This window comes from Pseudonaja textilis, chromosome 1 (assembly GCF_049901715.1).
Source record: "Pseudonaja textilis isolate UNSWEBS1 chromosome 1, rPseTex1.2, whole genome shotgun sequence".
In the NCBI taxonomy this organism is placed as follows: domain Eukaryota; kingdom Metazoa; phylum Chordata; class Lepidosauria; order Squamata; family Elapidae; genus Pseudonaja; species Pseudonaja textilis.
In genome coordinates this window covers 169,993,597-170,018,164 of record NC_141990.1, presented here as the reverse complement: position 1 = coordinate 170,018,164, position 24,568 = coordinate 169,993,597, and the positions used below count along the sequence as shown (strand labels likewise).

Below are 24,568 nucleotides of genomic sequence, written 5' to 3'. Positions count from 1 at the left end.
GGACAAAAAGTAATAGATGGAAGTTTATCAAAGAAAGATCCAAATTAGAATTGAGGAGAAATTTCCTGTCAATTAATAATTAATCAATGGAATAGCTTGCCTCTGGAAGATGTAGTGCTTCATTTCTGGAGATTTTTATTTGAGCATGAAATCTGATTCCACAGGTTGTGGAGTCCACTGAATTAGAAGCTTCTTCTTACAAAGGCCATGTGAGAACCTAGTCCTGAGGAAAGTTGAGATATTTTGTGATAGCCCTATTACCTCCACCATACCAAATCCACTGAAACAGGCAATTGGGTTTAAGGAGGTTACACTGGTGCATCAAAGATAAAAGTAGTACTTGATTTATTACTGTTCAAAGTTACAACAGCCTTAGAAAAAATGACTAACAATCTGTTCTCGAAGTTATGGCCATTGTGCTACCTGTAATTATATGATTGTGATTTGGGTGCTTGGCAACTAGCTCACATTTACAGTGGTTGCACTATCTTGTGGTTGCGGTATGCAAACTTCCCAGCTAGCTTTCAACAAGCAGTCAGTTGAGGAAGCCAGATTCTCTTAAGAAACATGTGATTCACTTAAAGACTACAGTGATTTGCTTAATGCTTGTAAAGTTGGGTGCAGTTATTGATGACTCAATCATCACATCACTTAGCAACCAAAATTTGGGTCCCAATTGTGGTCATGTCAAGGACTACCTCTGCTTCAAATCTTAACTGAAGGATCAGGCTCTTCCGGTTTGCCAGGCTTCGGCGACGGCAGGGATTCCTGCCGTGCTAGCCGTCTTGGTGCCTCCAATCCCGATGGATCTGGAGGATAAGGCTGCCCTGTTGGTGCAGCCGAAGATAGGGGGGATCCGGACAGGGGTTGAGGGGTATCGCAGACCCCCTCCCCAGCCGGTAAAACCCCCTTTTCTCAAGGCGGTGGAGCGGCGGTCTTAATGGCCGCCACGAAGAAGCCGGCAACTGGCTTAAGAATGTGCAGGAGGAAGAAGGAGGAAGCTACAAAGTGAAAATTCTTCTTGGCTGAACCGGGACTTTAAGGACATATTTAATACCTTGAAAACTACTATTTTTTTGGATGTTACAATGTTCCCAGTGGAGGTTTCCTAAAGCGGCGAATGAAAGTGCTGAAAGGGAAAGTTACTCTCCCTCCCTTATGGAACTAACAAATGGACAAGAAAAATCTGCTTTTTAACAGAAGGTAAAAATTTAAAGCCCTTTGTTACAAGTGGGAAGGGAGAGGTTTGGAAAAAAAAAATTTATATTAAGACTTTGTTGGAGGAGATGCCTTGAAGATTAAGAGACTAGAAGCTAATTGCAAAAAGGATTTAAAATACAGATTGGGTTTTTTTTTCTAACTGATATTACCCCAGGAAGAGGAACTGCAAAGGGAAGAATTTTGTGCTTTGCTTGGACTGTTTGATGACTTTGGGACTTTGGGGAATTGTTTTAAGTTTGGAAATATTTTGGTTGGCTTAATAACAAGAAGAGGATAAAGAAAAAGAAGAAGAAAAAGTTTATAATGGCTCTATCTCTTGATGAACTAAGAAAACAATACGTAAAAATAAGGAAAGAAGGCAAGGACGCTATGGGAGAAGCCTTTTGCTTTTTAGAAATGGCGCTTGCTATTTGTCAGCAAATTCAACAACAGCTGGAAGAAGCGGAGGAAGAAGAAGCCATTTTTAATGAACTAAAAAGTTTGATCAAGAAAGAAAGGAGAAAGAGAGGAGGGAAAAGGAAGGACTTAAGACTTAAAAAAATATCTATGAAAGAGAAAAATAAGATGCAAAATCAATATAATGTTAGAAAGCAAAAGGAAAGAAGAATACAACAGAGAGGGGAAGCCAAAAAGGCGGAGGTTAGGAGAGAAGTGAGTAAAAAGGCTAGGTGGGTCAAGAAAGAAAGGGAAAAGGGGGAAAAAAGTCACAAAGGTATAAAACAAGATGGGAAAAAGAAAAAAAATTTTAGGGACAAAGGGTAATGTATGATTTAAAAAAAAAGGGATTCTGCAAAGTACACATGATAGTATTGTAGTATTTGTATTAAAAATAGAAAATTGGAATTTTATAAGATTCAATAAAAGATTAAAATATTAAAGTATAATGTTAAAATGTTTAATAATGAATGACTTTAAATTTTAATAAAATATTAAAGGAAATGTTTAAAATATTTTTAATTATAGAGTTTAATGGGCTAACGTGTCGATGTTATTATAGATTTATTATTGTAGTATTTGTTTTTGAAATAGTAGAATGTACTAAGCAGAATCAGATTGGGATTTAGGTGCTATTTTAAATGTCAATTTAGGGGAATGATAGAAAGGCATCATACTCTGATTAGTGATTTCAGGAGAAATTATCTTTTCTTATATTGAGAATGAGATAAATGTTTAAATGGAAAAGAATGGACAAAAGATATAAATATATTGATTTAAAGCAAGATGAAATATATAAAATAGAATTAAGAAGAGTGAAAAGCGGGAAGGAGTTATATAGAAGATATAGAATGGTAAACAAGATAGGTAACGGTATATAAGAAGAGCATGAATTTAATTGAAGTCCAAACAAAAAGAGGTAATCTGGGGCCAAGCTACTTTCTAAAAGGAAGTTTTATGTTTTTGTGTTTTGTGTGTGTATGTTTGATTGAGAATTAATAAAATCTCGGAGGAATGTCAGATGAGAATAATTGTAAACAAGTCAGAGGGAAATATAAATATGATGATTTAATAGTAGATAAATATAGAAAAGAAATGTGATTGAATAAGAGTAAAGAGAAATAATGTGAAATTTGTTAAAGGGAATTTATGTGTCTATATGGAAATGGGGTAAATTAGAAGTATGCGATATAAAGTAATGTTTTACCTGCCTTGTAAAGATTTATAATGGAAAGAGGTTTTATGTTTTCAATGTTTTGTTTGTCTTTAAAATTAATAAAATTTGTTTTTTAAAAAAAGAAAAAAATCTTAACTGAAGGGTCTGTAATGTTATTCCTGATCGTTTCTGGAATAGAAATATTTTTGCTACATGGAGAGTCCAGAATGTGAATGTTATCAGTGTGAAAAAAGGATCATATGTGAATTGACTCTGCCCACCTCTAGCATGTGATCATTAATATATGTTCAGAATTAAGTGGTCTGTAGCCAAAATAAATCCCCCCCATGTAGACTTATCTATGCTAAAAAGACCATAGTCTTGCTCAATGTAACACACTTGCCCAAATGTAAGGCTATAACCTAAATACAACTTTTAGTTGTTAAATCACAGCTGTCTTGCATGAACTAAAAAACAATATTAAGGACTCCTGAAGCATTCTGAAAAATCTATGTTTCTGCCATAACACTTAAAAAGCAGTAGTAGAGTTAAGAAATCTCCTTACTACCCTACTACCTTCGCCTTTTTGTACCTTAGTATAGGCTTATCAATAAGACAATCAGTGCAAATTCTTTTAAAAGGTTAATATTTACCAATAAATATTGCCTCAGCTTTTGTTACAGCTTCTCTGGGATCGCTTGATTCATGGATACTGTCTAATCCATAGCCTAAGAAGACAAGAAGCTATATAAATCAGTAAGCAACAATGTGCACTGTAACAGAATTTGAAAGCAAGGCGTTCTTAGCTCAGAGACACAGTTCTAGCTAAGTACTAAAGTACTATAATGAATTCATGATCAAAAGGTAAATCAGGAAATAGTAGTCTTTGAAGCAAGTTTAATATCTGTGCAGAAAACAGGAAGCTGAAGAAAGGATGCTAAATAGCCTGGAATATTGTTCTTATGACCATCTAGAACAATGGTGTCAAACTGGCAGCCCATGGGCCAGATACGTCATGTGCAGACCATGCCCACCCCAGCTCCGTGAATGGGGAAAATGTCACAAAACATCACGTGAAGGAGTTTGACACCTGTGATCTAGAACTTCCTTGTTAGCCCCATTAGCCTCCACCATCAACTAAATAATTAGATCAAGCCCTGGGTAATATTGAGGATGCTATGCTGGCTAAGTTATAGTGGATATAAAAAGTCTACACATTCCTGTCAAAATACCAGATTTTTAAGATGTGAAAAAATCAGATCAAGATAAATAACTTCAGAATTTTTCCACCTTTAACATGTCAGATGTACAATTCAATTAAGTGATTTTTACATCTCAAAAACCTGGCATTTTAACAGGAATGTGTAGACTTTTTACATCCATTATATACTGAAAGCAGTGCAAGAATTTTGGAAAAAAGAAAAGGCCTCATCAAGGACAATTCTGGTGATTGTGAGAAGGAAACCCTTGTTTGGAATAGCAAGAGTGCCTGATTTCAGGGGAAGAGTGTCAATCAGGGGTGTCAAACTCCCGGCCCATGAACCGGATGCATTGTGTACTGGCCACACCTGGTTTAGTGAAGAGGGAAAAGTTGTGATACGTCACATAACAATGCTGTGACAACACGAGTTTGACACCTCTGCCTTCAATGTTTTCAGGAGCAGCTGACTGTCTGCAGCTCCTCCACATGTGTTTTTCACTAAGCCTGTATCAGTTAAGTAAAACATACACAAGCAGATAAAGTTTGCACTTGGGTGCTACAGCCTTATCTACTGAGAAGAATCTAGCTGATTGGCCATGGCTTGCCAGCACCTAAGCATTTTTGTTTTAACTTCTGTATGGGTTTACAAACTTTATAGAATTATTAGGTGTTTTGCAAGCCATGCTATATGGCTTAAGGGCTACTTAAACTGTATACTTCTGTAGAAACTTGTAGCAAAATGTTTTTTTCAAATGCCATAGCAGTTCTTATAGTTGAAATATAATTGTATTGATGTAGAATAATCTTTTTGAGTGTCTTCACATGTGCTTAACGATCATTCAGAAATTCTGTGTAATTTCTTCAGTCCAGGAACAGCCCCCTACAATACTGTGAGCACTATACAGTCTGCAGAGATTGCCCAAGTCAGCTCAAATCCCCTCCATCTTTGCCAACAGAGAGGAAGATAGGCAGCTTTTTTCCCTGAAAATTATTCTCTTTCCCATTTTCCTGGTGCATTTAAATGTGTGTTAAGAATCAACCTAAGCTACTTCTTTCCTATGGAAACCATAGTCACAGGCTTAGAGGACCACCATCTAATTTTGCTCTGGCAGAAAGAGAAAAGCAAAGATTTCTCCTTTATTGTCAGAAACACTTGAGCACATACAACGATGGAGGAGGCTTATAATTCCCCATCCCATGATGTCAAGATGGAAAAGAAAAAGACTAAGCGTATCTCTGGGCATAGGTAAAACCGATGCTTGTTGCCAGAGAGGAAGATGAAAAGAAAGTCATATTGTATATTACCAGTATTTTATGATTATGTTATAATAACAGATAAACATAAAAATATTGGATGCCTTCCAATTTAGTGCCTTGGAGCAAAAAGGTCACCCACCCATCTTTTATGTCAGGAGTCGGCAACCTGCGGCTCTGGAGCCACATGCAGCTCTTTCAGCCCTCTGCTGTGGCTCCCTGTCAGCTTATCCCACCACTGGCTGGCCCCCACCCCTCCCCGCCACTCCTCACCTGATCTAGGATGGTCAAGGATGGAGACTCCCTCCATATTCCAGAGCAGGAAGTGAATGGGTCGGAGTGAGTGATGTTGAGTTGGCCATGCCCACCCAGTCACACTGGTTGTTAAATTATTGGCTCCAGGTGTTTTCTTTTCTGTGGGAAACAGGTCCAAATGGCTCTTTGAGTGTTTAAGGTTGCAGACCCCTGCTCTATGTGAATGAAGGACAGATCTGACTTACCTAAACTTTCCAGCTTCTCCCTTGCCAGTGTAGCATATGCAATTTGGTCATGAAGAACATAGGGGACAAACAAAACTTTCCTCACCTGCCTAGGAGAAACAATTTTATGACAAACAAGCAAAAGTTTGGGATTGGGCAGTATCTCATTTCACCCTAAAAACTAAAGCAATATGAGAGTGCTTCTCTCCATCATTCTGATGTTTACTTAGCATTTTAAAGCAAGAACCTAGCAAAGTGGCCAGTTTATTCACTGATGGAATGCCTATTAAGGCAGGCTGAACACAGATTATTTTTAAATAAATAGACCCTGAAAAAGCAATCGATTTATCTATTCCCCCATAAGAATTTGCGGAAACGTTCTTTTTCCATAATCAGTTCTTGAGAAATTCTTTGATGTGACCAAGCTGTTTGTTATTTATAATTTACACACCAATCTTATATAAATAGTATTATTCAATGTTAAATAGTTTTCTGATTACAGGGCTTCTCTTTTATTGGCTTCATTTTTGTAACAAGTAACTTGTTTCCTGTTGGGGAGTAGCATCGAATTAGTTTTACAATTTTTCGTTCACTTTGAAAAGAAGGCAGTATGTACAACCAGCAAGTTAAAAGGAGAAGCCAAGGAACAGTTTGGGGAGGCAAAGCGATCCTAGGATCGTCAACCTCGGGATGCAGCGCCTCTTCTCACCGGGCGCTGCCTCTCATATAAACTTACGCCCCCAGGAAGGTCTTGATCTGTTTGTTCCTGGCAGTGGTCTAGATAGCCTCCTCCGTAGAGAGTGGAGTTGGAAATCAGCAACAGCCGCCGGCGATTTCCCATCTTGTTAAAAACGCGTGTCTTTTCCAGGAAGCCGTGGAAAAGCCACCTCGCGCTGGAAGAGAAGAGGTGAGCAGCGGGCTCCGTTTGGAGAGGTGTGTCTGCCTGGCAACCGGCGGAAGGGGGAGAGGCTGCCTAGGAGAAGAGCGGATACAGATTAGAGCTAGCCGCAGAACTGGGCCCGTAGCCCGGCGGAACTTAGCTCGCGCCGCTAAACGCTCGATTGCTTTCGCCTCCCTCCTCGGATCTCCGCCTCTTTCTTACCCCTCCGCTCTGCGTTGGAGCTGTGGTGTGGAGACCGGCGTGGACGGGTTTTCTTTCGGAAGGAGAGACGGAAGGAAGAAAGGCGGTTGGCCGGGGACAAGCTATCATGCTGGACTTTGTCATTTTCGCCGTCACCTTCCTGTTGATCCTGGTGGGAGCCGTGCTTTACCTCTACCCGGTAAATAAGCGGGGTGTGAGCCTGGGGTGGGGTGAGGTGGGGAATGTCTGTAAAGCAAACCAGAGGGAAGTTTCACCGCCACGCACTCGTTGCAATGCAATCCTAGGCAACTTTACTTGGAAGTAAGAACTCGGGGCTGACTCGCAGACAAGTGAGCCAGGACATTCCCTTTGCAACATCCAATTCGTGCCCGGGACTGTGTGGAAGTAGCAGTTCCGTTGAGTTTCTTGTGACAAAGAACTCTGAATTGGTATAGGGTTTCCTGCCTAAGTAGGGGGTTGGACTAGAAGATTTCCAATGTCCCTTCCAACTCTGTTATTATAGTTATATTCATGATTTTACGGAAGCAGTTTAATAAAGCTCCTCCTTTGTTCCTTGCAGTTTGACGACCGAAGAGGAGACAGAAACCATTTTCTAATTCCTCCCCCACCCTGCCCTCTGGGTTTTCCAGAGACCATCCACCTTGCTTCCAGTGAGACCTTCCCTGGGAAAGCGTGTCCCATTCTGTCCCCCCCTCCCCATATTTTAATATACTTCTGAAAGCATTGGAAGAGGATCCCCAAAGTTTTCCCAACAACACCCATCTTCTACTCATGAAAATCCGAAAAAAACTGCAAGGGATGCAGGCAAACAAAATGGAAACTTAATCAGATAAAGTGGAGAAGCCCTTGGTCAGATTTAGTCAGTCACTTTACTGCTCACTCCAACTGTGGAGGAAAAAGCAAATAGGAGAAAAGGAGTTCAGTCTGTTCAATGTGGACAGCAAGTGGCAGCATTTAGCCATCTGAAGAAATGGACAGGATAGGGTAATATTTGGATGAGAGACCACTAGGAATAGTGAAGATAAAACTGGGAAGCAAATGTGGCATTCTGGAAGAAAGTAACAGCTAACTACTTCCATATTGTTGTCAGAACATTTCCATTAAATCATCAAGAGTCCAGCTCAATTCCTTCCAAGGAGTGTTCTTGTTTCATTTATGCGAACACTAATCCAAAGAGCCAAATTGGTGTAGGTGGGTCATCCTCCAGTAGGATTCAGTTATTTTCTTCAGTTTTCTTTTGTTTCATGTATTCTAATATCCAGATGTATCCACAATTTCAATTTAGGATGAGAGCCAACATCCCAATAATCTCAAATTGTGACCATTGCCCACTCAAAGGCACCCCTTAAAAGGGATATGAAGGCCCCTTTTCTACCTTAGAGGGTAGACAGCTCAGCAGTTAGTAGCCAGTGGAAAGAAGATGGGCTAACATGGGCCTGTGATCTGCCCCAAGGAAGGAAGGAAGCTTTCTGTGGTGAGGGAGGCTTTGGGTCAGAAAGAGAAGTAGAGAAGAAAATAGTTGGCATGCCCAGAGGTGGGAAGTCCAGTCCCTAGCAAGGATGGGAAATGTTTTTCGCTGAAACATTGGAGAAGGGGTTTTTTCAAGGGCTCCCTGACCTATTCAAATCCTGGAAAACAGCACAGTATCAAGGTTCTAATGCAATTACTTAATTTAAAATTTTCCAGGCTTGGCTTTCTAAAAGAACTGCTCTTAGAGAGCATATAATATGAATAAAAATGTAAACTTTACAGTCTGGAAGATTCAGCACAAAAAGAAATAGGATGAGGAAGGACAAATAGTGTTAGATAGTAAGTTATATAGATTAATATCTAAAAGTGTAGAGGAATTAAACCTCAGCTATCCAAGATTTGTTTTGTTAGACTGCATTTGTAATCTAGTTTTGAATGGGAAACTGTCTAAAATACGTTCCTTTGAACTCCATAATGGATCAGCAACACAAGCAATTTATAAATTAATAGTTCTGAATAGCTGTGTTTGAATGCAAATATATGTATTTAGGATTAAAATAAACTAATCATGTACAGGTTTAGTCGCATAGAAATTAAAATGATGACTTGTAGTCCTATGTTTGGTAAAATCCTAAGCATCTAGATTTAGTAACAGTTGGCTAAATAATATATTTTGTTTTCTGTTGACTTGATATTAACATCTTAATCTTTCCAATTACCTTCCTTTTTAGTCTTCCCGACAAGCTTTGGGAATCCCAGGGATCACGCCAACTGATGAAAAGTAAGTTACTCCTTTCTATTTAATTTCCCTTTTCTTCACAGAAGAGCCCTTAATCTTTTTAGGTTGTTTGTTGGGCATGTTGCAAATTTTAAGACAATGTTTAGAACTACCACACTTTATATAGGGAAGGATATACTTAACATTGGAAACTCCTGTTTCCTATGTATATTATTGTCTATCTGTTTTTTTCCTTCTCATCTCAATAATTGCTCTCCCTTTTTCTTTGAAGACAGTTCCCTTGCCTACTCCATCCTTTTCCTAGCTGATTTTAGGTTTTTTCCTCTTACTTTTATTCCCATCTTTCAAACAATGAAGCTGTAGCCTAAAGCTCTGCAAAGTTTCTAAGACTATTTGGGGCAGGCTGGTTCAATAGGGTAAAAAAATATTCTTTAAACATGTCGTTTAAAGGTAGTAATGCTTAATTGGAAATGAATTCTTCTCTCTAGTCTGGGTGACATAATTAGTTGGATCTAGGGTTCAAGTAGAATTGGTTTTAAACTATGCTTTAAATCCAGCAGTTTTGGTCTAACAAACTTTGGTTTGTGGCTGATTTGTTTATGCCTAGTTTACTGTGATTGAATTAATGAAATAGTTGTACAAACTATGGCTCAGCTTAATGTTGTGATTCTATGTTAAATTCTTCATTTCTTCTTTGAAGATTCCAGTGAATTTGCCCTAATCTCATCCTTCTTTCATTCCAGAGATGGGAATCTTCCCGACATCATAACTAGTGGCAGCTTGCATGAGTTTCTGGTCAACCTCCATGAGAAATATGGCCCAATTGTCTCTTTCTGGTTTGGACAACGTCTTGTGATCAGTCTGGGGTCCATTGACCTCCTGAAACAGCACATTAACCCTAACAGGACAAGTAAGTACTTTTCTCATGTCTACAATAATCTGAATCATTGGATGATATAAAATATATTATTTTGGGAGAACATGAGTTTTTATGAATTTCATGAATTTTGCTGAATGTTATCCTCAGCTGAGTGATATTTAGACAGATGAATTCAGCCAGAAGAAGAGTTGTAAGGTGGAAAATTATTTGTGAAGCTGAGGAATATGAAAAGAACTGTTCAAATAAATAGATCAATTTAGAAAGCGGGTAACCTAGTTCCAGCAAACTTGAATTGGCTAAGCAGCATTTCCATCTTCTCTAGATGATAGAAGTAATTAAATGCATCTAAATACTTCAATTTCAAAGTGTCAGTACTTCAGCATCTAAAGCAATGTTAACAAGCTATTGCACAGTATGATAGTGCTAAGTTTGTACGTTAATACATGTTTTTTTAAAATACTTTTTGTTGAACTACAGCAAAGTTCAAATAGGCAGTGGAATACTGGTTTCTGCACTGCTTTTCAGTTAATAACTTTAAAAAAATTCCTCTTACTAATTATTGTGGGACATTAATCCAGTTCAGTCAATGAAAGTGCCATAAATAGTACTGACACCTGATGTCAAGAATCACTTTAGAGCAGGGGTCCTCAACCTGTGGGCCACAGTCCACTACCAAGCCACAGGCTGCATGAGTGGCTGGCAGGTACGCACGCCTCTGCACATGGCCCCACTGGCGCTCTCGCGGGCATTTGTGGCTCTACTTGCACTTATGTTACTGAAGGCATTCGCAGGTCTACTTGTACTCACAGCCCCATTCATGGAAGCCTCAGCGCTCACAGCCCCATTCATGCAAGCATTGCCACAAACATCACAGGTGTTTGTACATGCATACATACATCTGCTTGTCCCTCCCACAAAATCATCTCTTCTTTCTCCCCTCCCCCATTCCAGATCACCAACCCAGAAAGGTTGGGAGCTCTACTTTAGAGAATTGTCCAGGTCATGGGTGTCAAACTCACTGTGTCAAACTCACTGTGCCATCCTGTGACGTTTTGAGATGTTGTTCCCTTTCACGGAGCTGGGATGGGTGTGGTCTGCGCTTGACACATCCAGCCCATGGGCAGCCAGTTTGACACCCAAGTTCAGGTAAATAAAACCTGAATAATGTTGCTGTTCTTCTGAATATGTCATTTGAACAGATTTGAAAATGTAATAGGCATAATACGGGTCTATAGCATATAGCCTAATCCTAAATTTTATCACATTATTATGAAAAAATCCTATTATTCATTATAGGCAGTCCCTAAACGTAGGACCACAATTGAGTCCAAATTTTTCTGTTGCTAAGAAGACAGCTGTTTAGTGAGTTTTGCCTCTTTTTATCATTTTTTTGCTAGTAGTTAGCCAATCACTGCAGTTAAGTGAATCATGCAGTCCTTAAGTGAACCTGGCTTCCTCCATTGACTTTGCTTGTTGGAAACCAGCTGGGAAGGTTACAAATGATGATGACATGACCCTGGGGACAGTACAGCTGTCATAAATACATGCCAGCTGCTAAGCACCTGAATTTTGGTCACAGAACTATGATAATGCACGTAGACCTTGAATTATGACCACAATTGAGCCCCAAATTTATGTTGCTAAATGAGAAATTTGTTGCATTTTGCCCTATTTTTATTTTCTTACCACATTTGTTCAATGAATCACTGTAGTTGTTAAATTAAGTGTGATGATTCCCCCTGGGTGCTTCCCCAGATACCTCTCTAGATGTTAGCTGGGGAAGGATGAACTGGTTCCTGTCACATCAGGAGCTGAGATGATTGGTGGCTCTGAGCAGCCATCTGTGAGGGATTTGGCTGAGGTTCCAGGTGGGGAAAACATGCAGCTGCAGCTGGTCAGTGAGGAGGAGGAGGAGGAAATGCCTTCTGCCCCTGATCCAAGAACATAGGGCAGAGAAAAGGCAGGAACAGAGAAGGTCAACCAGATTACTTGTGAGGAGAAAGCTTTGCCCTTCTTTGTGCACATCAGACAGATGGAGGCAATGCTGGGAACAACTGTTAGTTTCTTAAGTTATTTTCTGGTTGTTGTGATTCCTGCCTCACTTTGGATTGACACTGTACCTTGACAGATCGTGCCTTGGAAACTCTGGACTTTTCTTGCCTCATGAGCAATCTTGTGTTGTGGATTTAAGTTTGCCTGATGGATTTATTTTGATTGAGAAACTTTCAAGTGCCTTGCGGACTCTTTCGCCATTGTTCTGTGGACTAGTCTGCTTGTGACTGGACTTAATTGGGACAGTTCTGGCTTTTTTGGTGAAGGGAATTGCTGGGGAATATTAATAAACTCATTAAACCATAGTTACGCGTGAGTGCCCAGGACAGTGCCTTAAGTGAATTTGGCTTTCCCATTGACTTTGCTGGTCAGAAGGTCACAAAAGGGGATCAGATGACCCAGAACACTGCAACCAGTTGTCAAGCATCCAAATGTAATTGGGGATGCCGCAATGGTCATAAGTATCAAAAATAATAAGTCAACTTTTTCAGAGCCATTATAACTTTGAATAGTCACTAAATGAACCGTTGAGGACTACCTGTACTGCAGGGGTGGGATTCTACCGGTCTGGTCCGGTTCTATAGAACCTGTTGTTACGGCCCCCGGTAGTTCGGAAAACTGGTAAAATGGGCCCCTGGCTGGCCCCGCTCCTCTCCGCCCGCTCCTCCATTCCCGGCCCAGTCAGTCATTATTGCGCATGTGCGACAATAGCTGACAGCATTCTCCCCTGCCCACCCCGCTCCACCCAGTCACTACTTATAGCGCATATGTGCTATGCTTCCCACATTTTCCCGCCCGCTGCCATTGCTCCCAGCAGCAGCAGTAGCACCAGCCAGCCATCACTACCTGCCTTCTGCCATCCTGCTTGATCTGGGTGAGTGAGGGCAAGCCGCGGTTGCCACCACCTCTAGCTGCCCTCGCTCACCCAGACTGCCTTGTCCGGACTGCTTCCCCAGGCCTGCCTGCCTGCCTGCGATGTCCAGCCTGCCTCCTAGACCTGCCTTGCCCAGCCTGCCTCCATCTTCTGCTGCCTGTGGCCTTTCATTGTTGCTGCCTGTGGCCTTTAATTGTTGCTGCCTTGCCTTCCACCACCGATTGGTTGTCTACCTCCTCCTGCCGCCGCCGCTGCCAGCCCCGGTCAAGTGCCAACTCCCGGGCCACCCAGTCACCCTTGCTACCTGCCTTGCCCAGCCAGCAGCCGCCATCTTTGGCCGGCCGCCATCTTCTCGAGCTCATGACCCACCACACTGTTGTTGCTGCCTGGCCTTCCACTACCAATTGGTGAGTGAGGACGCAAAGGTAGCAAGCCCTGCCAGTCATCTACCTTCTCCTGCCGCCGCCACCTCTAGCCCCAGTCGAGTGCCGATTCCCGGGCTAGCTGCCCAGCCATCCTCACTGCAGGAAGCTCCAAGAAGACCGAGGAGGACCCCGGCGTAGCTGGTTAGCCAAGTTGCCTGCTTAATTTTTGGTAAGTTGCTTTTGAAAATTTCTTTATGTATTTATTTTTTTAGTATCTGTTTTGGTTTTTATTAATCATAAAAACAAAACAGATACTAAAAAAATAAATACATAAATAACAATTATTTTACTATTATTGTTACATGTTGATACTTCTCTTTGTTTCTCCTTTGCTTTTTGCTATTAGGAAAAAACAAAGGAGAAACATAAGTATCAATATGTAACAATAACAATAGTGTAACAAAAAAATGCATTTATGTATGTATTCATGTTTTCAGTATCTCTACTGTTTGTATGATTAATAAAAACAAAATCTATACTAAAATATTATTAAAACTATTAAAATAAGTTTTAATAATATTTTTAGTATAGATTTTGTTTATGAGTTTATGTATTTATTTTTTTAGTATCTTTAGTTTTTATGAATAAGTATTGTCAGGCAGGGCACATAGCATTTAGGAAAAAACAAAGGAAAAATAAGTATCAACGGTAGTGTAACAAAAAACTTTAAATTTCTTTGTAATGGCTTATTTCTAATTCTTTTAATTATATATACATGTTTATAATTATCAACCCTCTGTATTTAATTCATACATAGCAGTGATCATTTTCCGCCTAATTTCTACCTCTTATGTCTATCCACATTGTAATTTTTTAATTTCATTTTCATCTATAGGGATCTCTTCTTTTTTCTACTGTTGTGCAAACATAATTCTAGCTGTTGTTAACAAAGTAAAATTTAAATATGTATTGTATTCCCTTTATGTGGGTACCAACAAAAATATTTTGGTTTTAAAATTTAAATCTATATGTTGCTTTACCATTTTTTGCTAACCTTGACACTAGATCCTCTTTTTTTTAAAGAATTTTTTATTTTTGGACAAACATACACAAACAAAATATAAAACATAAAACCATCTTCTAATTACGTACATACAGTGTGTCAGTTGGTTACAATTTTTTTCTGCATCTTCTCTCTAGTCCTCGCTTACAATTGTTTGTAGATTCTCATATTATCAATCAAATACATATGTACACATTATTATCATTGTTAATCATTTATTTGACTAAACTATTATTCCTTCATATTATGCAAAATATTCAAAATTTTAAATTGATTTATAATATAACAATTCATATTATCATCCTAAATCCATCCAATAATAATACATCTTTGTTCTGTCTCACTTTTCTTCTTTCCCAAAAGATGAAAGAATACAAACTCACACAACACAGGCAGGCAAGCTGGCTCGGACTTCACAGAGTTAATTCTTTGAAACTGATGATACCCTTGGCATTCCAACACCCTCTGCCTGCCAAGTCCGAACTGATAACAAATAAAAAACTACTCACAGAAAATTACAAGGCAGTCCACAAAAATCATTAACAAAGAAAATCTGAAGTAAGGTTAAACTTTGTCTCGTTCAAGGTTCCAGCCGAAAACACACCCACTTTTATCCCCTGTGGGGTGTGGCTCAATGACTCAGCTCACTCGCTGACCCTCCCATGCCTCCTATGTTGCTGCTCATGTTTCTCCCTACGATGCTGCTTAGGATCAAGCCAACACTCTTCCTCTTTACTCCCTGTCAAGGGCTGCTCCGATATGCCTTCCTCCTGATTAATCTCAGGCTGTTCCTCTCGGTTGTCTGATGAAACCTGAGGCATTATCAGGGAGGAAGGCATTGCCAGAGAGGAAGGTCCTGGGGAGGAAGGCATTCCCAGTTCCTCCTCCTCATCTTCCAGGTCTTCTTCCTCTGACAGCATAGGCTCGGGAATCGGGGCCACAACACTATCCCCCACCGCAGGGCCCTTCCCCCGAGTCTGACGGTCAGGATGTGGTCACAAGGGGAAATGGTCAGGGAACATCCGTATAAGTCTGGGGCATGGATTGTGGAAGCATCCACCCAGGAGAGGGCCTCCTGCTCATCTCCCTGGCTCTCGATCAAATACTGGAACCGCCCTTTCAGCCAGCGGGAATCCCTAATGCTGGCCACCTTGCCTTCTACTGCGCCATCTTCCCCGGGCACAGGTGGTGGATCAACAGCTGTGGGACATCGGAGATAACACGAAGGGGCATCAGGGACCAAAAGGTAATGGTGGAAGACTGGATGAATTCACATGGAGCGCGGTAGAGTCAGTTGATAGGCTACGGGGTTGATGACCACCTTGATGGGAAATAGGCCGATGAACTGATGGTCCAGCTTCTTTATCGGGCGGTCGACCTGAAGATGTTTTGTGGATAACCACACACGGTCTCCTACAGCCAGCAGAGGCGTTGCCCGTCGAGAGCAATCTGCAAACCGCTTGTAATCTTCCTTGGCCTGTATCAATTGCTGCCGAACTAACTGCTGAACTGAGTGAAGTTCCGAAAGGAATTCCCAGGTCTCGGTAACAGGGGAATCTAATAATGTCAAAGGGAAGAACCGCGGATGGTACCCCACATTAGCATAAAATGGTGTCATTTGGGTGGAGGTGTGCTGGGAGTTGTTGAATGCAAACTCCGCCAGAGGGAGATAATCAGCCCAGTTGTTCTGCCGTTGGTTTACAAAACAATGCAAGTATTGCTCAAGAATGCCAATGACCTTCTTTGTCCCTCCATCAGTCTCTGGATGGTGTGTCGACGACAAGCACACCTGCACCTGTAATGCAGTCATCAGGCTTTTCCAAAATTGGGCTGTAAATTGTACACCACAGTCAGAAACTACCCTGTTTGGCAGACCATGGAGACGAAAAACATGCTGCAAGAATAAACGGGCAATTGTAAGAACAAACGTTGGCAATTTATGACACGGAATGAAGTGGGCCATTTTTGTCAACATGTCGACCACCACCAGCACAGTTGTAAATCCAGAGGATGGCGGTAAATGAGTTAAGAAGTCCATGGAAATCGCTCCCCATGGTCTTTCTGGAGTCAGCAGAGGTTGGAGGAGACCAGGAGGCGCACCCATTGCAGTTTTCGCTTGCCTGCATGGTACACAGGACATGACATAGGCGTGGACATCATGCCGTACTCGAGGCCACCAAAAAGTCCGTGTTACACGATGGAGAGTCTTAAAAAACCCAAAATGGCCAGCTGCAGGGTTGTCGTGACACTGAGTCATAATAAGGGCTTGAAGTGGCCCCGTGGGTACCTCTCCAACAACTCCGGAATGAGCGGCAAGGGATAGCTATTCCATACCGTGATGGCGCTTAGCCGGTGGTAATCACAGCACAAGCATAAGTCTCCTGTCTTCTTCTTGACAAAGAGGACTGGGGCTGAGATAGGGGACGACGAAGGCCGGATGAACCCTTGGGCCAAGTTTTTGTCCAAAAAGTCCCATAGTGCGGCCAGCTTGGGCTTGGACATGGAATACAAACGTCCCTTTGGTAGTGGTACATTGGGCAGAAGGTCCACTGGGCAATCATAGGGCTGATGCGGGGGTAATCGGTCCGGTGTGGCGGAAGTGGTCCATGCACTGCAGACTCGGAAAAAAAATGGCGTTCAGACACTTCCGGTTTGTCGGCTTCGGTGACAGCAGGGATTCGCCTCTCTGCGATCCCTGCTGTGCTAGCCACCTTGGTGCCTCCGATCCTGACGGATTTGGAGGCTAAGGCTGCCCTGTTGGGGCAGCTGAAGAAAGGGGATCTGGACGGGGGTGAGGGGCGTCGCAAACCCCCCAGCCGGCAATAACCCCCTTCTCTCAAGACGGTGCAGCGGTGGTCTTTTATGGCCACCATAAAGAAGCCGGCAACTGGATAAAGAATGCGCAGGAGGAAGAAGGAGTTTTTTTTTAAAGAAAGTTTTTCTTGGTCGAACTGGGACCTTAAGGACATATTTAACACCTGGGAAAGTAATGACTTGGAAGCTATAATGTTCCCGATTGATGTTTTCAGCTGCGAAGAAAAGTGACGAAAAGGGAAGTCACTCTCCCTCCCTTATGGAATTAACAAATGGACAAGGGAAACTAGCCTTTTGGTAGAAGGTAAAACCTAAACTCCTTTGTTATAAGTGGGAAGGAGAGGCTTGGGAAAACAAATCTTTACTCTAAGATTTTGCTAGAGGAGATGCCTTGAAGATAAAGAGAATAGAAATTAATTCTAAGAAAGATTTAAAGCACAGATTGGACGTTTCTTCTTTCCCTAATTTGACTTCACTCCTAGAAGAGAAACTGTAAAAAGAAGAAGCTTGTACTCTGCCTGGACTGTTTGATGACTGTGGGACTTTGGGACTTTTGGGAACTGTTTTAAGTTTGGAAATAATTGATTGGCTTAACAATAGGAAGAGGATACAGAAAGAGAAGAAGAAACAGTTCAAAATGGCTCTATCTCTTGATGAATTAAAAAAACAATATTTAAAAATAAAGAAAGAAGGCAAAGATGTTATGGGAGAAGCCCTTTGTTTTCTAGATATGGCGCTTCTCATGTGTCAGCAAATTAAAGAACAGCTGGAAGAAGCCGAGGAAGAAGAAGCCATTTTTAATGAACTAAACGGTGTGACTAAGAAAGAAAGGAGAAAGAGAGGAGCAAAAAGGAAGGACTTAAGAAATAAAAAAATGTTTATGAAAGAGAAAAGGAAGATGCAAAAACAACAGAATGCTAGAAAGCAAAAGGAAAGAGGAATGCAACAGAAAGGGGAAATCAAGAAGGCAGAGGTTTGGAGAGGAGGGGGTAAAAAGTTTAGGCGGGCTAAGAAGGAAAGGGAAAAGGGGAAAAAAAGTTACAAAGATATAAGACAAGTAGGAGAAAAGGAAATTTTTTTTAGGGATAATGGGTAATATATGGGATTTTTTTTTTTAAAAAAAGGGGGGGATTCTGCAAAGTACACATGAGTATTGTAATAGTGGTATTTGTATTATAAGTAGATAATTAGAACTTTTTAAGATCTAATAAAAGACTAAAATATCAAGACATAACTTTAAAAGGTTTAATAATGAATGATAATAAGTTTTAATAAAATACCTAAGGGAATGTTTAAAATATTAGTTTGAATATAGAGTTTAATGGATTAATGTGTTGATTGTTATGGATTTATTATTGTAGTATTGGTTTTTGAAATAGTAGAATGTACTAAGCAGAATCTGATTGGGATTTAGGTGTTATTTTAAATTTTAATTTAGGGGAATGGTAGAAAGGCATCATACTCCGATTAGTGATTCCAGGGGAAACTATTCTTTCTTAAATTGGAAATGAGACAAAAGATATAAAAATATTTTTCTTTAAAGCAAGATTAAATATATAAAACAGAATTAAGATGAGGCAAAAGTGGAGAGGAGTTATATAATAGATATAGAATGGTAAATAAGATGGGTAATGGTATATAAGAAGAGCATGAATTCAATTGAAGTCCATACAAAAAGAGGTAATCTGGGGCCAAGTTACTTTCTAGAAGAAAGTTTTATGTTTTTATGTCTATGTCTTATGTGTGTGTGTTTAATTAAGAATTAAATAATAAAATCTTGGAGGAAGACTAGATGAGAATAATTATAAACAAGCCAGAGGAAAATATAAATTTGATGACTGAATAGCAGATAAATCAGAAAGGAAATATGATTGAATAATGATTAAAGAGAAACAATGTGGAATTTGGTAAAGGGAATTTACGTGTTTATATGGAAATGGGATAAATTATAAGTACGTGATATAAAGCAATATGTTACCTGCCTTGTAAAGATCTACAATGGAAAGAGGTTTTATGTTTTTAATGTTTAATGATGTTTTGTGTTTGTTTGTTTGTAAAATCAATAAAACTTGTTTAAAAAAAAAAAGGAAAAGAAATGGCGTTCCACGACCATGCCACCTGAGGATCATGAATCCTAAGCCAAGCCATGCCGAGGACTAATGGGAAATGGAGGTCCGCGGTGACATAAAGGCAGATCGCCTCCTCATGTTCTCCAATGACTAGGCGCAAAGGCTGGGTGGTGAATTTAATGGGTCCTGCAATAAGTTCCCGCCCATCAATAGTCTCGACCCTCATCGGAGGTTCCACCGGAACCAAGGGGACATCAAAATGGGCCGCAAAGGCCTGGTCCATAAAGTTAGTTGTGGCCCCTGAGTTTACCAGCGCATTTGCTGGAATCCCTTCCAACTGGTTAGCCAAGAAAACCCGAGTGTCCAAAATCAGATGCTGAGGGGGTCCAGAGTCAACCTCGGCTAATACAGGCAGGTGTTTGATATGTGCCCGGCCTAGGGTTTCCCCTAGGTCGGGCCTGCCCTGTTTCCCAACTGATCACGCCGAGATTCAGGCACAGGCTTGAGCGACCCACCTCGTTTTAGAGGACAAAAATTAGTGAAATGTCCTGACCCCCCACAATACAAGCACAACCCCCCTTGGTGTCTCTGCGTTCGCTACTGGGCCGTCAGGCGAGGTCTGACCGCTCCTAACTCCATTGGCTTCTCAGCCATTGCCACGACACATTGGGTGACCTGGGGTGCTGTTAGCACAGGGCGCTGTGGTACAGATGGCTGCTCCTGGACAGCACGACAGTTCTTTCGCCATTGGAGACATGCATCGATGCACAAGCATTGCATGACCAGAGCGTCAAGGGTCGGGGGCGGTTCCACTCAAACTAACTCATCCTGCAGCTCATCTGACAGGCCATCCTGGAAGGCATCCATTAATGCTGCGTCATTCCAGTTGCAGTCCAGGCACAAAAGCCGAAATTCAGAAATAAACTCTTGCAGGGGGCGCCCTCTTGGCGAAGGTCCTTAAGACGCCTGGCTGCCATCTGCACTCGTATGGGGTCTTCATACATGTGGCACATGTGTTGCCAAAAACCCTGGTAATTAGTTAATAACGGGCTGTTCTTGAGCAACAAAGGTGTGGCCCATCTGGAGGCCGAGCCAGAAAGGAGGCTTATCACAAACCCCACCTGTGCCCGGTCATCTGGGAAATCCTCTGGCCTCATAGCCATAAATAACTGGCACTGTCCCATGAAAGCCTGGAACATCTCAGGCTGCCCAGAAAACTTATCTGGCATAGCCACCGGGCATTTCCAACGAGGAGGGGGAGGAGGAGCTGCATGAGCCTGCAGCAAAGCAATTTGGGCTGTTAATTGAGCCACTTGCTGTTGTAGAGTTTGATTTTCATCTTGCAGCTGTTGTTGAAGCTGCTGCTGCTGGTCCATCTTAGGTAAAAGATGGTTTAAGTCAGGTACGGGACAAAAATGTTCTGTCTCACTTTTTTTCTTTCCCAAAAGATGAAAGAATACGAACTCACACAAACACAGGCAGGCAAGCTGGCTCGGACTTCACAGAGTTAATTCTTTGAAACTGATAATATCCTTGGCATTCCAACACCCTCTGCCTGCCAAGTCCAAACTGATAACAAATAAAAAACTACTCACAGAAAATTACAAGGCAATCCACAAAAATCATTAACGCAGAAAATCTGAAGTAAGATTAAACTTTGTCCTGTTCAAAGTTCCAGCTGAAAACACACCCACTTTTATCCCCTGTGGGGTGTGGCTCAATGACTCAGCTCACGCTCTGACCCTCCCACTCCTCCTATGTTGCTGCTCACGTTTCTCCCTACGACGCTGCTTAGGATCAAGCCAACACTCTTCCTCTTTACTCCCTGTCAAGGGCTGCTCCGATATGCCTTCCTCCTGATTAATCTCAGGCTGTTCCTCTCGGTTGTCTGATGAAACCTGAGGCATTATCAGGGAGGAAGGCATTGCCAGAGATGAAGGTCCTGGGGAGGAAGGCATTGCCAGTTCCTCCTCATCTTCCAGGTCTGACAGCATAGGCTCGGGAATCGGGGCCACAACACATCTTTATATTATATTCTGTATAATTCTGTTCTCTTTATTTTGTAAAATTCTACATGTTTCATTACCATGTTTTATTTTCTAACCATTGATAAAATAAATCCCATATCTTATAAAATTGTTTATCTTCTTGTTCTCTAATTTCAAATGTCAATTTACTCATTTCAGCACATTCCATTATTTTCTTAACTTCCTCCTGCACTGGTATTTTCTCATTTTTCCAATTTTTAGCAAATACAATCCTAGCTGTTAATTCATTTACAATAAAATATTTCAGTTCCCTACTGTATATTTCCAGTAAGATCCCCAATAAAAATATCTCTGGTTTAAAGTTTATGTTTCTTCGTCATTTTTTCCAATCATGTGTGGATTTTAGTCCAATATCTTTTAGCTTCTGCACATGTCCACCACATATGGTAATATGAACCCGGTATCTGATGACATTTCCAACATTTTTTGGACTTATTCTTAAACATTCTTGCTATTCTTGTCAGGGGTAAGTGCCACCTGTAAAACATCTTTTCTTTATATGCTGTTGACATTGTCATTTTATAATTTTGAGACTACGTTTTTGCCATTTCTCTAAATCAATCCCATGTCCAAAATTTCCCCCCCAAGCAATCATTGTTTCTTTAATTTGTTGTTCTTCTAGCTTAACCTCTAATAAATGTCCATATAGTTTTTAAATCACCTTTTCATCAGTACCTGTCAAAATTTTATCTAAATCAGTCAATTTATCATAAAAACGTTCTGTTTTAAGATCTTTATCATATCTAGAGTGTATTTGCACCTATGAAAACCAATTCATCCTTATACCTTGTTCTTCTAGTTCTTGCATAGATTTAACTTCACCCTTTTCATTCAATATTTCACCATGTCTAACTGTTTGTTCCTTTTTATATGTTATTGGATATGAAAATGCTTCAATAGTCGATAACCAGACTGGAATTTTTAAATAGTACTGCTTTTTAGTCTTCTCCCAATTTAATAACAAAGACTCTCATGTATAGTGTCTTCTGAAATACCCTTGTGTTTTAGTTCCCTTGTAATATAAGAAGGCATGCCATCCCAACAACAAATCATGTCCTTCTAGTGTTAATAATCTAGTATTTCTTAATGTTATCCATTCCTTAACCCACATCAAATTTGTTGCCTGAATATAATTCCCAATTAGGTAGGCCAAATCCTCCTCTTGTTCTAACATCTTGTAACAGTTTTGATTTTATTCTTGCTTTCTTTCCCTGCCAAATATATTTCAACACTATTTTATTTAAATCTTCAAAATAATTTTTCCTTAATCTAATTGGAATTGTCTGGAACAAATATAAAATTCTAGGTAATATATTCATTTTAATTGTTGATATTCTCCCTATTAGAGATAATTGTAAATTTTCCCATTTTCCCAAATCTGCCACAATCTGTTGTTTGAGTTTAAGATAGTTATTCTCTTTTAAGTGTACTGCATCTTGCTGTCTAGTATATCCCCAAATACTTAACCTTATTTGTGACCTGGATCTTCAAAACATCTGCCAGTTCTTCCTTTTGTCTTACTAACTAATTCTTTGTCAAAATCTTCATTTTATCTTTATTTATTTTCAAACCAGCTACTTTTCCATATTCCACTATCTTTTCTATCAATTTAAGTGCTGTTTCTAGTGGATCCTCTAAAATAAAAACCAGATCATCTGCAAATGCTTGCAGTTTAAATTCTTCCTGTTTAATTTTCATTCCTTTTATATCTTTTTCTTCTCTGATATTTCTATTTAACACTTCTAAAGTTAACACAAACAACAGAGATGACAGTGGGCAACCTTGTCTTGTTCCTTTCCTTATGTCAATAAAATCTGTCAATTCCCCCTCTATCATTACCTTTGCTGTTTGTTAGCTTCTATGGCTTTGAATTTCTTACCAAAGCTCATTTGCTCCAGCTGTAACAACATAAATCACCAATTCACATTGTCAAAGGCTTTCTGTGCATCTAAAAATATCAAAGCCATTTGTTTTTCAGGGTGTGCCTCATAGTATTCCAAAGTGTCCAGAATTATTCTCATATTTTGTTTGATTTGTCTTTTTGGAAGAAACCCATTTTGATCAGAATGAATAAAGTATCTTAAATATCTTTTAAGTCTTTCTGCCAATATCGAAGCAAAGATTTTATAGTCTGAGTTTAGCAGGGGAATAGGTCTATAGTTCTTAATTTGCTGTGGGTCGGCATCCTCCTTTGTGACAAGCATAATATATGCTTCTGACCACGATTTGGATATCCTCTTCTTCAACATGACTTCATTCATAACTTCTAACAATGGAAGATTCAATGATTCCTGTAATGTCTTGTAAAATTCTGCTGGAAGTCCATCCGGACCTAGTGCCTGTCCGTTGTTTTGTTTTTTAAGAGCTTCAGTTAGTTCCATCATCATTATATTGCTTTCTAACATCATTTCAGTCTCTTTAGGTATCTGGGGCAAATTCGCTTCCTGCAGGTGTTTGTCAGCTGGTGCTCCGTTCAAAATCCAAGAAAGAAACACTTAGACTCTTGTAATTAGAGAAAAGATATCTTTTACTGGAAGCCAGTGGTAGCAACAAGAAAATTCTGAATCTGGGGAAATAGGCACGTACATCACATATATCAAGGGAGTGAAATGTTCTCACCCCCAATCGTTCAAATGGTTCTTCCAATTAAAAGTTATGAACTTCATCATGTGGACATCTCCAGGTGGTGATGATTAGTTGACCTTGGCTTACTCAGATAAAGGTTTGCAGTTGCGCAGAGAAGAGAAAGCTAAGCAGGAATTAGAAACCCTCCCCAGTTTATACAATATCAGTTAGTAACAGTTTCAGCTCACGTCCCATACATTTCCCCCTTCCACCCCCACCCCCCCGTTACTCATGACAGCCAGAAAGAAGCAAAGGAAAGGAGGAAGATCTTGAAGGCTGACATTCAGCCTTCTAGAAAAAAGATGTTAGTCCTATAAAAGAGGGAAATATAAAAGGCACGACTTAATAACCAGTTAACATAAAAGAGACACGTATCTAGGGTTTATCAGGATAATTAGAACAAAATGCTCTGACAAGCCTAGGGGCTCTAACATCTTCTTCACTGACCCACTCAGCCTGGGACGAAGGAAAATGCTTCCAAGCAACCAAATATTGGAGCCGACCCCTCCGTCGTCGAGAGTCTAGAATATCTCTAACTTCAAAATGTTGTTCGCCGTCAATAAGCAATGGTACAGGAGGGTCAGTCTGGATCGATCTTGGAGCTTCAAGATTGCGCGTCGTACCGCTGCATTGCCAGTCCTGCCCCCCTGCACTACATTCTCTTGAATAGCTGTTTGAGTACTAGCAGAGCCCAATACTGAACCTAATTCATATATTCCAG

General features: G+C 40.5%; 2 protein-coding genes across 4 annotated transcripts in view; one reads left to right on the top strand and one right to left on the bottom strand.

The window, feature by feature from the left end:
- Positions 1-6,774, bottom strand: part of LOC113433940 (alpha-aspartyl dipeptidase-like) — a 32,395-nt gene extending 25,621 nt beyond the window's left edge. The window contains exons 1-4 of one of the 2 annotated variants that reach the window (XM_087916499.1): positions 6,483-6,774; positions 5,768-5,852; positions 5,541-5,681; positions 3,466-3,540 (exon numbers count right to left, since the gene is read on the bottom strand). In XM_087916499.1, the coding sequence (XP_087772625.1) occupies positions 3,466-3,540; positions 5,541-5,681; positions 5,768-5,852; positions 6,483-6,587 (406 nt within the window). In that variant the 5' untranslated portion in view covers positions 6,588-6,774. The remainder of the gene's footprint in view (positions 1-3,465; positions 3,541-5,540; positions 5,682-5,767; positions 5,853-6,482) is intronic. The other variant, XM_087916562.1, reaches the window with a different exon arrangement.
- Positions 6,775-6,859: 85 nt separating this feature from the next.
- CYP20A1 (cytochrome P450 family 20 subfamily A member 1) overlaps positions 6,860-24,568 on the top strand; it is a 50,389-nt gene continuing 32,680 nt past the window's right edge. For both annotated transcript variants that reach the window (XM_087916421.1, XM_087916372.1), the window contains exons 1-3: positions 6,860-7,026; positions 9,050-9,099; positions 9,801-9,967. In XM_087916421.1, the coding sequence (XP_087772547.1) occupies positions 6,955-7,026; positions 9,050-9,099; positions 9,801-9,967 (289 nt within the window). In that variant the 5' untranslated portion in view covers positions 6,860-6,954. The remainder of the gene's footprint in view (positions 7,027-9,049; positions 9,100-9,800; positions 9,968-24,568) is intronic.